Source organism: Falco naumanni, chromosome 3 (assembly GCF_017639655.2).
Source record: "Falco naumanni isolate bFalNau1 chromosome 3, bFalNau1.pat, whole genome shotgun sequence".
Classification (NCBI taxonomy): domain Eukaryota; kingdom Metazoa; phylum Chordata; class Aves; order Falconiformes; family Falconidae; genus Falco; species Falco naumanni.
Genome location: NC_054056.1, coordinates 55,449,447 through 55,462,592, shown reverse-complemented (window position 1 = coordinate 55,462,592; position 13,146 = coordinate 55,449,447). Strand labels below are relative to the sequence as shown.

At 36.6% G+C, this 13,146-nt stretch overlaps 1 protein-coding gene across 6 annotated transcripts in view; it reads right to left on the bottom strand.

The window, feature by feature from the left end:
• Positions 1-12,791, bottom strand: part of RTTN (rotatin) — a 90,095-nt gene extending 77,304 nt beyond the window's left edge. For 5 of the 6 annotated variants that reach the window (XR_005826908.1, XM_040587074.1, XM_040587076.1 and 2 more), the window contains exons 1-9: positions 12,700-12,791; positions 11,755-11,942; positions 10,915-11,113; positions 8,976-9,065; positions 7,746-7,824; positions 6,267-6,381; positions 5,596-5,746; positions 4,493-4,658; positions 1,751-1,932 (exon numbers count right to left, since the gene is read on the bottom strand). Coding sequence is in view for 5 of the 6 variants with exons in the window: in XM_040587074.1 (XP_040443008.1) it covers positions 1,751-1,932; positions 4,493-4,658; positions 5,596-5,746; positions 6,267-6,381; positions 7,746-7,824; positions 8,976-9,065; positions 10,915-11,113; positions 11,755-11,942; positions 12,700-12,730 (1,201 nt within the window). In the remaining variant the exon portion in view is untranslated. The remainder of the gene's footprint in view (positions 1-1,750; positions 1,933-4,492; positions 4,659-5,595; positions 5,747-6,266; positions 6,382-7,745; positions 7,825-8,975; positions 9,066-10,914; positions 11,114-11,754; positions 11,943-12,699) is intronic. The other variant, XM_040587075.1, reaches the window with a different exon arrangement.
• Positions 12,792-13,146: the final 355 nt, after the last annotated feature.

Here is a 13,146-nt window from a genome sequence, read left to right as displayed (position 1 = left end):
GTAATTAAGACATGCAGTACTAATACTGAACTTCAAACAAGTATGATAGCTTAAAACTGATCAAAAGAAAGAAAAAGAGACACACAGAAAAACAAAAACAAAAAACCCACAGCCCACACCGCTATTGATTTCTGAGATTACTTCACTCACACAATAGGTCAGCACAAAGGAAGAAAAAAAATCCAATCAACATCTCCACAAGGAACAGAATTGGAGCTTAATTGAAATATACATTATATCATAAAATATAAGCAAGCAAATTTTGCAGTAAGCTTCCTGTTTTATTTTTACCCAGTAATTTAAAAACAAGCAAAACAAACCAAAATCTACACTATACCATACAAGGTGATAATAATGTTAGTAAAGTGCCTGCTGATCTTCTGAAGAAAACAATTCAGAAAATATAACCACATGAGAAACAGTGTGTTACTGTGTGTCATTGCCTCATGGTATCACAGCATGCCTTCAGATCACAGGATTTCAGATGAATAGGAACAGGATAAAAAAAAAAAATATTCATTTGCTTACAATCTATGTCTCATTTCAGCACAGTGGAAGAAAGAACAAATAACATCTCATAGAGCTTAAAAAGTGTAAAAAGACTGAGAATAAGAGAAACAAAGAACAACTTCATCTGAAAATGAAAATATTCTAGTTCTATAAGATGCAAAGAAAGCATCTTGAAAGGTACAAAAACCCCACTATATGTTAACTTTGCAGATCTGAAGTGAAATGAACCAGAAATGGAAAAGATAGAAAACATATTTTCTGCAGTTTTACATATAAGTAAAGGAGAAGATGCTAGAAGTCACAAATATGCTTGTGAAGAATTAATATTTAAATATCACTATTCTGAAAGGGGAAAACAAAACCTTTATTTTAGTTTGGTTTATTACCAACAAAATGACGATTGACTGATTTTCAGCACAGATTAGTGCTGATGTTACTATGAAATACACAAGTAAATTAGTATTTTGTGACAACAAAGTCATAGAGAGTTATAAACAATCATGAAAACAACACTAAATGGAAGTTTCATACATACTTCATGTAATTTTTATAAGTTAAAGCCTCTACCCAGCTCAGGAAATGTTGACAAGTATGTTAAAAAAATAACCTTTAGTATCCTAGATATAGATAAATACATGTTTCCGTCTCCTGTATTTGAAAACCTTACCACATTTACCAATACCTGTTTTGAATGACAGTGTCTTAAAACTAAATACTAGACAACCTAAGAGCAAAAAGGCTTTGTAATTTAGAACTTTGCAACTACTGATTTTTATTTTAACTTGCAAATTAGACTATCAGTACTTATGTTTTAAGAAACATAATTTATTACTGTATTCATAAGAATATAACCAAACCTTTTCCCAAAATTATTGTTTATTATTTCTTCAACAGGAGGAAAACTATGCTTAGAGTTCAGAATGTGTTTTGGTAATTGAGGGGGGGAGGTTTGTCTTCTTGAATGATATTCTACCCAGCCACACCATTTTTCCACCACACACCCACTTCTTCCTGCCATCAGCACTTGAAATTTCTGCAGCAATTCTGGAAATCAACTAGAAGATTCAAGCTTTATGACCTGAACAAAATCCCTAGACAGAACTGTTACAACTAGCTACAGTATATCAGTAATCATCTGTACCTTACTTACTTGTGGTACGCGCTTAATAATACCAACTTCTTAAGAGGTTGTACTAAAGACGAGAAGGATACATAAGTGAAATACTTAATACTTTCTCACCTGTTCTTAGAAGGGGTATTGCGTTTTCCAAGATGGAAACGCAGAACTGAGGAAGGCTAAGTTGCTTCATCTGTAATTCCAAAGTGTCCTCATTGTCAGTATCTGGTAGGTCAGTATGTCCTATGTCAAGTGGGGAATGCAGAGAGATTCTGGAGTTTGCATTTGCTTGAGTACTGTTTCCACTTAAAACAAAACAAGCCAAACAAACAAACAAACAAAACAAAAAAAAAGAAAAGAGACATAGTTAACTCCTGCAAAGAGAAAACTCACATATGTACAAATGTTAAAAATAGCATCAAGTATCTTAATGTCCTCCTTCCTTCAACACATAGCCTTTCTTCCATCCCAATCTTTCTCTGCTATCCACCAGTGTTGCAGGAAGAGGTGGATTTTGTTTGGTTGTTTTTTTAAGTGTCAGAACAAGTAGCATCATAAGTGAACACCTACTGTTTTGGCTGTCATCTTCAAATACACTTAGAAACGTGTACTGAAAGAAATACACATGCAATGAACATGATACTGCAAGAGAAAAATCAGTTTATTTGAAACGTTATTTTTGATGGACAAAGTCTACCAGTTGCTTGAAGCAAGGCAACTTACTAAATCAAATTTCAGCCTGAACTATACCTACTACATTAAAACCATTCTATGCAGCTAGCCACAAGAATCCTTAGAAGGACTATTAAGTAATCATGCCCTATATTCAAGCCTGTAGGACTTCTTCGTCCTTTGTAAAACAGAAAGCATTCCCTTGCCCAAGAAAGCCTTAAGTGCAACCAAGTGATTTTATATATATTTTTATTAAAAATTATGAGATTTATATATATTTCATAATTTTTTTCTTTTCCAACTGCTTCCAAAAACAGTCTAATTCTGTTGGCAGGAATACAACTCAGAACAAACGTTTTTTAATGTTTTTTCTTATACTAAACATTCACAGTCTTGAATTGCTCTAAAAATCTGTATGACTATTACAGTTGGGTTTTGTTTGGTTGTTTTTTTTATTATTGAACAAGCTGAAGAAAATTAATTCTGGTATGACTGTGTTATATTATATTGTCTATCTAAATATACAAGATGCCTAAAGAATAGCAATTAAGAATTTAAAAGACAATGATTTTAAAAGGTCAATAGAAGACTATAAGCAAAATAGAAGAGTTCACCAATATGTAGTGATTCTGATTGCACTTACCAGAGGGTAAGGAAGGAGAGGTATCAACCATAAAAATAATTCAGAAGAGGAAAGGTTAAGTTTCCAGGCAGAATTTAAAACAGACAAACAGACAGATTGAAGAATCTCAAGATTTAAGAACAGGGAGAAAGAAGAGTTACATATAGAACAGCAATAAACAAATAGTTCATATTACAATTACGTTGAAAAAAGACAAGATTCACTAAAAGCAGCTCTTGATATCAAGCTCTACATATCAAAATCAGCTGTCAGAGCAAGACTATATTAATTTCCTTCTATTGTATTTTCTATTCAACACCATGTTTTTCCTTATACTGTCTCTGGGCTAAATGATATCTTTGTAAGAAATGGCATTCACGGGCAGTAAGCAGCTCTACTGCAGCACACAGGATGCAAAAAGATAAAAGTGTATAGTCATGAACAGCTCATAGTATGGCCTTATACATTTAATAAATTACCACTCCCTAGCTTGTACATGTCTCACCATGGCCTTAACTGGTGCCTCTGCTTATGTAGATCTCCTTACTATGCCAATAGCCAGGCCACCCCTATCTCTTGCATGTTACACACCAGCTACTATAAACATGTTAACTGTTCAACTTGAGAAAATGGTCAGGTCCTAGAATGTGTAAAGCCAGGAGTCTGTTTACAGTGCCACATTAGCTACATAATAAAAAAAAAATGAATGTATTAGACATAAAATGAGTAAAACCAACCTTTTAATACAGTAACTCTCAAGATGCACTTACAATTAACTACGTGAGCTATTCTCATCTGTCATATCACAGTCTATTTAAATACCTAGGAGTATTAGTATTAAATACCTAAGCCAATATACCACACAGACTCAAAAGAACTACCAACAAGCACAGAGTAAAGATTCACAAGAACTTTTAAATTCCCATATACTAGAAGACATTGGTTCTTGAACAGCAGCTTTAATTCTGATGTATCAAGATAAGTAACAAAATCACATGCAAACAGAAACCTCAACATTTTGATGGCATGCAGACAATTTATAATTTCATATTGGAGTCAAATTTTTAGGTGTCACACAACCGAAATTTGTTGTCAGTTTTAACAATGAAGATTAAAGACTTCAATGGAAATCTTTACACAGCACAGAATTTTTGACAATACTGTACACCACTACCTATCGGATGGCCATTCAACTTGTAAGAATTTACGGGGTCATCTGGTGAAGAAAAAGACAGATTCCTGGCTTTACAGCCACAGCCTGAATAAATGCTTTTCTGCATCTTACAAATATATACACAACCAATAACAACTGATACTAAGAAAATGCATTAAAAGTGTTGGTTGAGTACAGAACGTGGCAGGTAAAACTCATCTTACGTATTGTGGACACCACTTAAAAAAACTAACTTTTTAACTCATAAACATGGTTAGAATTTTCACAGGTTAACAAAACTTGCACATCATCCCCCATATTGACAAGGACCTGATGATATAATCCTATATTATATATATATATATAAAAAATATAATATTTTTTAATTGAAGTGTAAGTTATTTCCTATTTTATACACCTGGAAGATGCTGCATCCCAGTCTTGACCATCTCCTCTAGGACGCTGAACTGTCCGTCCAATCACAGATGGACGAGGGCTACTACTTCCAGGTGATGGATTCTGAGAACGAGGAGGACCTCTTGCTTCTTGACAGTAAGATATAGATGAATTCTGGGAAGCTGTGCCTTTATGTAACATAAATTATGCATTGTCCATTAGTGGAGTCCATTATTCTTAAAGATACTACATAGTGAAGCAATGGTAAAAGTAACTAAGGTAGGATATGGAAAACACCAAGTAAACATTGGCAAGCTAGGACAACCTATCACTGCCAAGTAGCAGAGTTTGGAAACTCAATTCCAAGGCAAAACCACTTGAAAAACTAGTTGAATGACAAAACTTGAGTTTTAAAAATACAAACATAGTGTTTGACTAAGGCTACTGGATTTCTTGATGTTATAACTTAAGTAGCAAAGAAACAGCCAGTATCTTTTATTAAGACAACATATACAGTGGCAATATTAGGAACAGAATCAGACCACCAGTTAACAGAAACAAAGCTGATTAATGTCAGGTGACAAAATGGAAACAGGAAGATCATTATAATTAATCTATACCATTAAATCTACAAAATTTAAGTATTAAGAACATTGTGGAATAGCCCTAATTACTTTGAAATACAAAACAACGATTAAACCATTTTCAGCCATCAGAAGAAAAAATAAAATTAACATAGCTTATGAAATTTGGAACTAAGTTGTTAAGCTCTAATAGTTTGAAAACTTCTCTGAAACTTGTCTGCCCACTTTTATTTTACAGATTTCCTTTAGTTTTATTTAAAAATCCCTCTCCTGCTGACAAACAGTTGCATACTAGGAAAAGTTGATGAATGTAGAATCATAGGAAATTGTAAAAATGAGTAGAGTACTTTAAAATAATGCAAGTACTCAAAAAATAGTTACTAACATGAATAGCAGTAAACACCATGTTTAGCAAAACAGGTTCACATGATTGCATTTGTTATAAACCTTTGGGTTGGCTTTTTTATTATAATTATTAGTTTTAGACAATCTTACCTGTAGTAAAAACACACCTGTATTTCAAATATTTGAAAATACCTACCTTGCTCTGTGGAAGAAAAACTTGGATCTCTGTGAAAGTTAAGTCTGCTTCTCAACAAGATGCACAACTGTTGCAGGCATGACACAGCCTGCAAAGCTAACCGATGTCTTCCATCTCCTCCAAAAGCAAGGTTTAGAAGAGACAAAAGGCTCTGCAAATAAAAAACCATGAACACCGGCAGCTGAACATCAGTGCACCTTCATGAACAACTACGCCAGCAAGAGTCTTGCACTAAATATAGTTCACAAACATTTCTAAGTGTTTATAAATCACAGAAAAGAATAAATAAGTTTAACTACTGTTTTCTTACTGATGCAAGACTACCAGTCCTAAAGAAAAAGCTGAGTTCCAGCCTGTATTTCCAACACAGGCACTACTTTCATTAGGGGAGCCCATTAGAGGCTGTACATATGACAGTGACACAGTTTTATCCTACCCAGAAGAAAAAGTATTACTCCACAACAAACTTCATTACTGATTAGCAATAGATGTCATTACAACAAGTAACTTTCTAAACACAATATATAGCTAATGCCTCCTTTACTATGCACCTGGAGTTCACATAAAGGAACTTTTGTTTAGAATCAAATAGTATTATTTACATCAGTTCTTACCTGGCACAACTTATAACACAGCACAATAAAAACGTTAAACTTTATGTGAATTCTTGCCTGTATAATCTTTGGCCTTTGAAGGAAAATCTCAGCAGGAAAATCTTGCATAATCACATCCTGAAGAAGCTCACATGTACTCCAAATTAAACTTTGGTTGTTACTTCTCAAAGAGCTAAAAATGCAGTCCATAATTAAATATGCATTAAAACAAAAAAAAAACGAGTAGTCATTAGCTTGAACAAGTCTCTACAAGAAAGTTATAATCACAACACTGAAGAATCTGAAGAAAAAAAATGCTGTAGTTCTACAGCCGTAACATTTTTAAACTTGAATCATTCCTTAGCTATGCTAATTCTGTCTACAATAAAGAACAAACTCAAATCCAGCTGTTACCAAACCACATGAAAAAATTAAGTTCCCAGAATATAAATAACTTTATTGATTCTGAATTTGAAATTAAGATTAGAAAGACTTGAAATTCCCTGTGAAGCTAGTGATCATCTCAGTGGTATACAGCAAGTAATCTAATGCTTAACCAATGTGAAAAATTATTTCATTACTAAAGTTCATGTATAACTTAAAAGCACTTGAATTACATATATGGAGAATCACATAAAGTACAAAATTTATTAGTTATTCTCTAACATGTATATTAGTAAATATTAAGAACCTCTTGGGTTTCTACTTCACTTTTTTCTATTTTTATTGTTTCAGAAACCACTGTAAAAAATAAATTTAAAAAGTCAAATGTGTCCAGTTTTAAGGATCTGTTTTCTTTTTCTAGACTTGGTCATAAGGGAAATTAAATATTAAAGAGGTTCTCCAGCTTCAGATATCTTTCGAAAGAAAAAAAAAAAAGAAAACAAACAAACAAAAAATCCCACCAGAAACCTATTATAAGAAAGCTTACAATTACAGTAGACTTGTTAAATAGTCCAGTCCATGACTGGCTATGCTAAAAATCTATCACAGCTCTGTGTCATCTCATGAAGAAGCTCAACTACAGACATTTTCCCTGGGCCACAGGCAAACACTGTTTTCCTAAGTGAAAGTTAAAAAATAAACAACAAAAAAATCACTGCAGAAAGATGATCTGAACAAGTCAATGCCTGGATAAGGCATTACACCTAAATTTATTGGCCTAAACCTATTTAAGCTAATACTGAAAATACGGATTTCTCTGCCAAATGGCCGCAGGGGTAAAGTAAATGAGGATTTTATTCCAGTTTGTTCTAAAATTAACTGAATGAAAACTTCGGCTTGAGACATTTAGAAGACAGACTGAAGTGTCATGAACAAAGAAAATGTACTCTGAAGTAAATGTAAAGAGTGACATTAGCAGAAAAACTGTCCTATTACAACTCATTGTTTATCGGCTCAGCCCAACTTTAGCACAGCTTTCATGATAATTTATGAAAAATTATCTCATTAGGTTATTTACAGGAACAGTCTAATGATGTGTAAGGAAAAAAATTTAGAACCACACTTAAGAAAAATAAAGCCTACAAACATATTGTAAAGTTTCTATTACCGTACCTTTCATTTGATGAAAGAACATGTCTATCTGTTGAAGTCAGAGTTAACCAAGGAAATGTGGAAAATTTCAAGCATTTCACTGTACAAAAGAGAGCAGATATTTTGGAGTATATTTTATAGAAATATTAGACTGTATATTTCCATAGCAAAGTCAAAAATTTACAAACTATTCACTATCTGAAATAGAAATACCTTTTACTAAATATAAGCTTTCACAAAGTCAAGTGTTTCTAATGAGAGTTTTCAGCAACACCAAAAAAAACCTAAGGTTATCTAAAATCAAAATTAAATACATTTATTGAAGAAAGTTCTAGCAAATAGGAAACACAGCATTAGTGGAAGAGTACCTGATCCCCCACTGCATGCATTCAATCAAATCTTAGTTTTGTTCTGCTACTAAAGAATACTTATTAGCATGATCTCTAAAAAAGAAAAATTGACCTGATGCCTTTACTTTTTAAAGCAGTAGAAATTATAGTTGTTACTAAATTATGACACACTAACTTTTTAAGTTAAAAACAGCCTTAAAGTTAATTAGTTAAGAGTTTGTAATAATTATTGTGCAATTCTAAAGATAGCTGATACACTGATAAAAAAGTAATCTGGTGATTTACATACAATAACTCCAGAGTCATATTTTAAAAATCTAGTTCTCAGCACCATATTGTATGTTGAATATGACACTCTCTTGTGAACTACTACTAGACTGATACAAGCAAAGACTTGCCAAAATAATATTAGTCTGTGTTTGTCAGTGAAACATTTCATATCATTTTATTGACAAAGAAGTGTAACACTGGTTTCCATTTAGATACAACATAAAGATTTCTAGAGCACCTAACCTAGTTTTCTGAAAAGTAGAAAGGTACTTCAGACTAAGTTTGAAATAATTTGGTAGTTGCAGTTGAAATAAAACGGTTAACAGCCACATTTGATTATGGAACACAGATCTTCTCAAAAGTGTTAGCAATTTAAATGATTTTTTAAATTACAGCATATCTGATCATACTTTACATATTCCAACCAGTCACACTAACTATTTACTAGAAAAGAGAAAGTTCTATCAAGATGAATGTCCTTTCTGTAAATATTTATATATTGTAGTTTCTGTGATACTACATTTCATAGAACAACAACAGGAAAAAAAAATAGCCATAATATTTGTAATGGAATTAAATCTAAATTACAACTCAAAGCACTTTCTGTAAGTAACATTCTTATTACACATACCAACTGTTCTTTTGGGAGGTATTTCTAACTGTGGCACATAACTCCTACTTTGACAAAAATATCCTGTGCATAATTCCTCTTGAGGCAGAACTGAAAGAAATAAAGGGTAAGTGTAAAGGGTAAGTTTAAAAAATGTACACTAAACAAAAAAACAAACACCTAAACAAAAGCAACACTCAATCTATCTTCATGATTTTCCTAACTGCTTCCCTTTTGCCCTTGAGTTTTGACCTATTAAGGAAACAGATTTAAAATAGTCTCAGATGATCAGGGAAGTGAAGCAAAAAGAGTGTGTCTATGTTTATTTTTTACAATCATATTCTGTAACTGTAAAGATTTTTCCATTTTCTTGCGCTACATCGCATACCATGCAAGCAATAGCAAAAACAATTACACAAAATGCGTTGCCTGGTAGACAACTGGCAGCCAAAAAAAAAGTTTTTCTTCTGATCGACCTACATAGTAAAAAAATTAGCTTTTAAAATTAACTATTTAAAGCCTTTTTCTACCAAAAGTGTCTTTTCAGGTCAAGCTAAAAAGTTGTCTCCCCCGTATGCAATATGTATATTATTAAATACATATAATTAATACACAAACTGTATGACAAAATACAGACAAGGTATGTAAACTTAAAAACAGTCTCCCCAGAACACAGTATTTGTTCAAAGAACCAAACTAAATAATTCCCAATTTACTAGTTTACAATTTTTCCCAGTAGCTGAAATAGAAATAGCAAGAAAAATACAACACTCCTGTTACTAAGCATTAAGATTATTTAATCCACACATGCATACAATTTACATCATAAGTAGAAATTATGAACAATACTTCAAAGGGTAGTTTTAGAAAGATATAGCTTAAGAATGCATATATCAAAAGTTATTATACCATTCTCCACACTGTGGCAATTGGGTAAAAATCTGCCCTTAGGTGGAAACAGGAAAGAAAAATAAAAACAAAAAAGGTCAGGGTGAGATGGGTATCACCAGTCACCACATCGTTACAGCAAACCCAAAGTCCAAGCATTAGGCTTGGAGCAGTAGGCACTCCAAGCATTAGGCTTCAGACACAACAGGATAGTTTTGTCTCTGTGACCACACAGGGTAAGTGACAGAGGTGTGGCCATTACTATACCATGCAGTGTAACAGCAGCGTCTTTCCCACAAGAACCAGGATGAAGTAAGGACCTTCATATTATGTAAGTTTCTCCTCTGTGCTAAAGTTTTTAAGGCAGAAGAGGAGAACATGGGTTTACTTCTTGACTTCATTGAAGAGGAACTGTAAATGACTAACAGATAATAAGCTAGATAACAGAAGCAAGTAATAGCACTTCACATATATTTAAAGTCCTTTGCACATAATATGAAATTGTAAACAAAGGTTACCTATTTTTCTGTGACAGATACTTATCCAAAACTATGGAAACAGTTTTAAAAATCACTCTACTAAGATCACTTACAGCTTCTCCTCCCTTCCCTTTTTGTGTTTTCATTTGTTTGTTTGGAGGTTTTTTTAAGATCTGATTTGCTCTCAAAATCAAAGTCTACTATGCAAAGAAAAGCAGCAAAGCATATCAGCTTAATTACAGATTTGTTCAAAGCTGCCACAATTGCTGCAAAAGGTATCTCTGAAAGTTACATGTGTCCTGCCCTTTTTACATAATAGCAAACAGATATCCCAGACTGAAGAAATGGGCAGAGAAGGTCTGATTATAAACATCAGGACTATTCTTGTGCAGAGAATTCCATTACAAGAATAGCACTATCTGATTTATCTAAGATCACACCTTCTCCGGCAGAATCCACTTACCATACACTTCACTGATCTCTCATTAATAATTCACCTACTATGCCTGAAAACATCAGCTTTTCATAGCCTGGAAGCTTGTCATTTACATCATTTTCTTTTTAAATAAATCACACTTCAAAATACGATTTACCTGGCTGATCTACTGAAGGCCGAGACAGAGTTTGATAACATACTGATAAAGAACTAGAAGGAAGTCCAGAAGGAAGGAAAAACAGTCCATCCAATATCCCATCAATTAAGGCCTGCAAGTTTGGATCCACGTTGGGGCGAAGCTGAGAGAGGAATTCCGCTGCACCAATTCCAATCATTTTCTGGGCAGCAGGTGGATGCTACATTAGGACAAATAACTGACAAAAGTTAGCCTGAAGAATCACAAGGTCCCTTGGGGGGGGGGGGGGGGGGGGGGGGTGGTACACACCGCACAGGGAGGGACACAGACACAGCAGTGGGGAGAAAGAAAAGAACTGTTAACAAAACTGAAGTTATATTTTGGAGGTTTTTTGCTTAGCCCATCCATCGCTACCAAGGACGAGATTTCTTTTCCTCTGTAGAGGTGCTGTTTATAGTGTTTAAAACACAAGAATGTAAGAATCCAAGATCTTTGAAATTTCTGTGTTTTCTCAACTTTTTAAAATAAGTTGCACCACTTTTCAAATCTTTACTTTCCAGGAACAGTACAAATGCTTAGCTGCAAATCATGCCCCAAAAAGGAGACATTACACACAAAATGAGAAAGTGAAGAAGCAGAGAAACTGAAAGAGAAACCCAGAAAAGAATGATTTTTTCATCTTTCTGACCTGTTCCATGTTTCATTTTCTGTCTACACACAGTGGCCTTATTATCCCTGTCTTTGTAAAACTCTAAAATCTCATTACACAGAGCTACAAAACCAAATAATATCCAGTTTCATTTAGCTTCATCATCCCAAAGGCATATAGGTTAAATAGAAATAAACGTTAATATGTCCTACCTTGATCAAACTGTTCACAAAATTTAGTACTTCCTCTTTCATTGTTACGACTGGAAAATTGAACCACTCCAAAAGATTAAGGAAAAGCATTTTATCATGGACCAGATCAGCATACGAAATCAAGTTATGTTCCAACTTAAACAGAATAGTCTTCAGAGATCGTTCTCTTATCTCTGCCAGTTCATGACCTGCCCCCAAAAAAAGGGATTAAAAACCTCGTAAAATTATCTGACATAATTGATTTGTTACTTGGACAAATAGCATACTGTCAAAGATTTGTGAAAAAAAGCTGGCTTTTATGCTGTCAGTATTATGCTTACCAGTAAGACAGATACAACTGCACTCACCAGCAGTAAGCTAATCAAGCATGTTTGCACGGTGTAAAGTGGTGAAATATTGTAAAATATACTGATATAACCTGGTGCCAAATCCAAAAGAGAATGGCCTTTTCCTTGAGGCACACAACTAAATTCTGAAAACCTCTACCGTACCACGTTGTGGATACTGACAACTGCCTCCGACTCCCAAACCGGACAAGGATCTCCCCAAGCCCGTTGCATCGAGAGGCACCGCGTCTGCAGGGATAAGTTTGGGGCATCTCCCAGGGAAGTACCACCGGCTGCCACCGGCCCCCCCACGTCCGCAGCGGGGAGTCGGGCAGAGAAGCAGGGAGCGCCGGGGGCGGGCGGCCGAGCGGCAGCGGAAGCCGGGCAGGTGCAGCCACGCCCCGCGGCCGTTGAGGCAGGAACCCCCAGCCCCTCCCCGCCCGGCCTGCAGCCGGGCTCCCACACGCCACCAAGGGGCCTGCCGGGCAGCGCGGCGCACCGGTGGGGGAGCAGGCCCCTCACCGCCCTCCCGCACACAGCCCCGCGGAGGGGGCGGGACAGCCGCGGCGCCTCTCGGCAGCCGGCCCCACTACCCCGGGAGGGAGAGGGGAGCCGTTACCCAGCTTCCTGACGAGTGACGGTAACTCCATCGCGCCCCTCTCCGCACTGGCATTCAACCGCCGCGCCGGTTCCGCCGCCAGCCCGCCCTTCCTGCCCAACGGCGGCCGCGGGGCACCTTGGGAAGCGTAGTCCGGCGCCCGCCGCTTCCTCGACAGCCCTCTGCTGCGCGCGAAGCACGCCGGGAGTTCCCGCCCCCCTGCGGAGCCCTGGGGTACGCCGGCGGGAGCACGAGCAACTACAACTCCCGCGCGGCCCCGCGCCGAGTACTACCGCCGCGGGAGGCGGGGCGGGGCGGGGCGGGGCCTCCCCTGGGCACGGGCACGGCCCGGGCTGGCAGCCGTGGGCGGGCCGCGCACTTCAAGGAGCTGCGCGGCCGCGGCAGCGTGGCGCGGTGGGAGCGCGCCGCGGCAGCGGGCCGTGGGATAAGCGCACCCAGCGCTGCGGG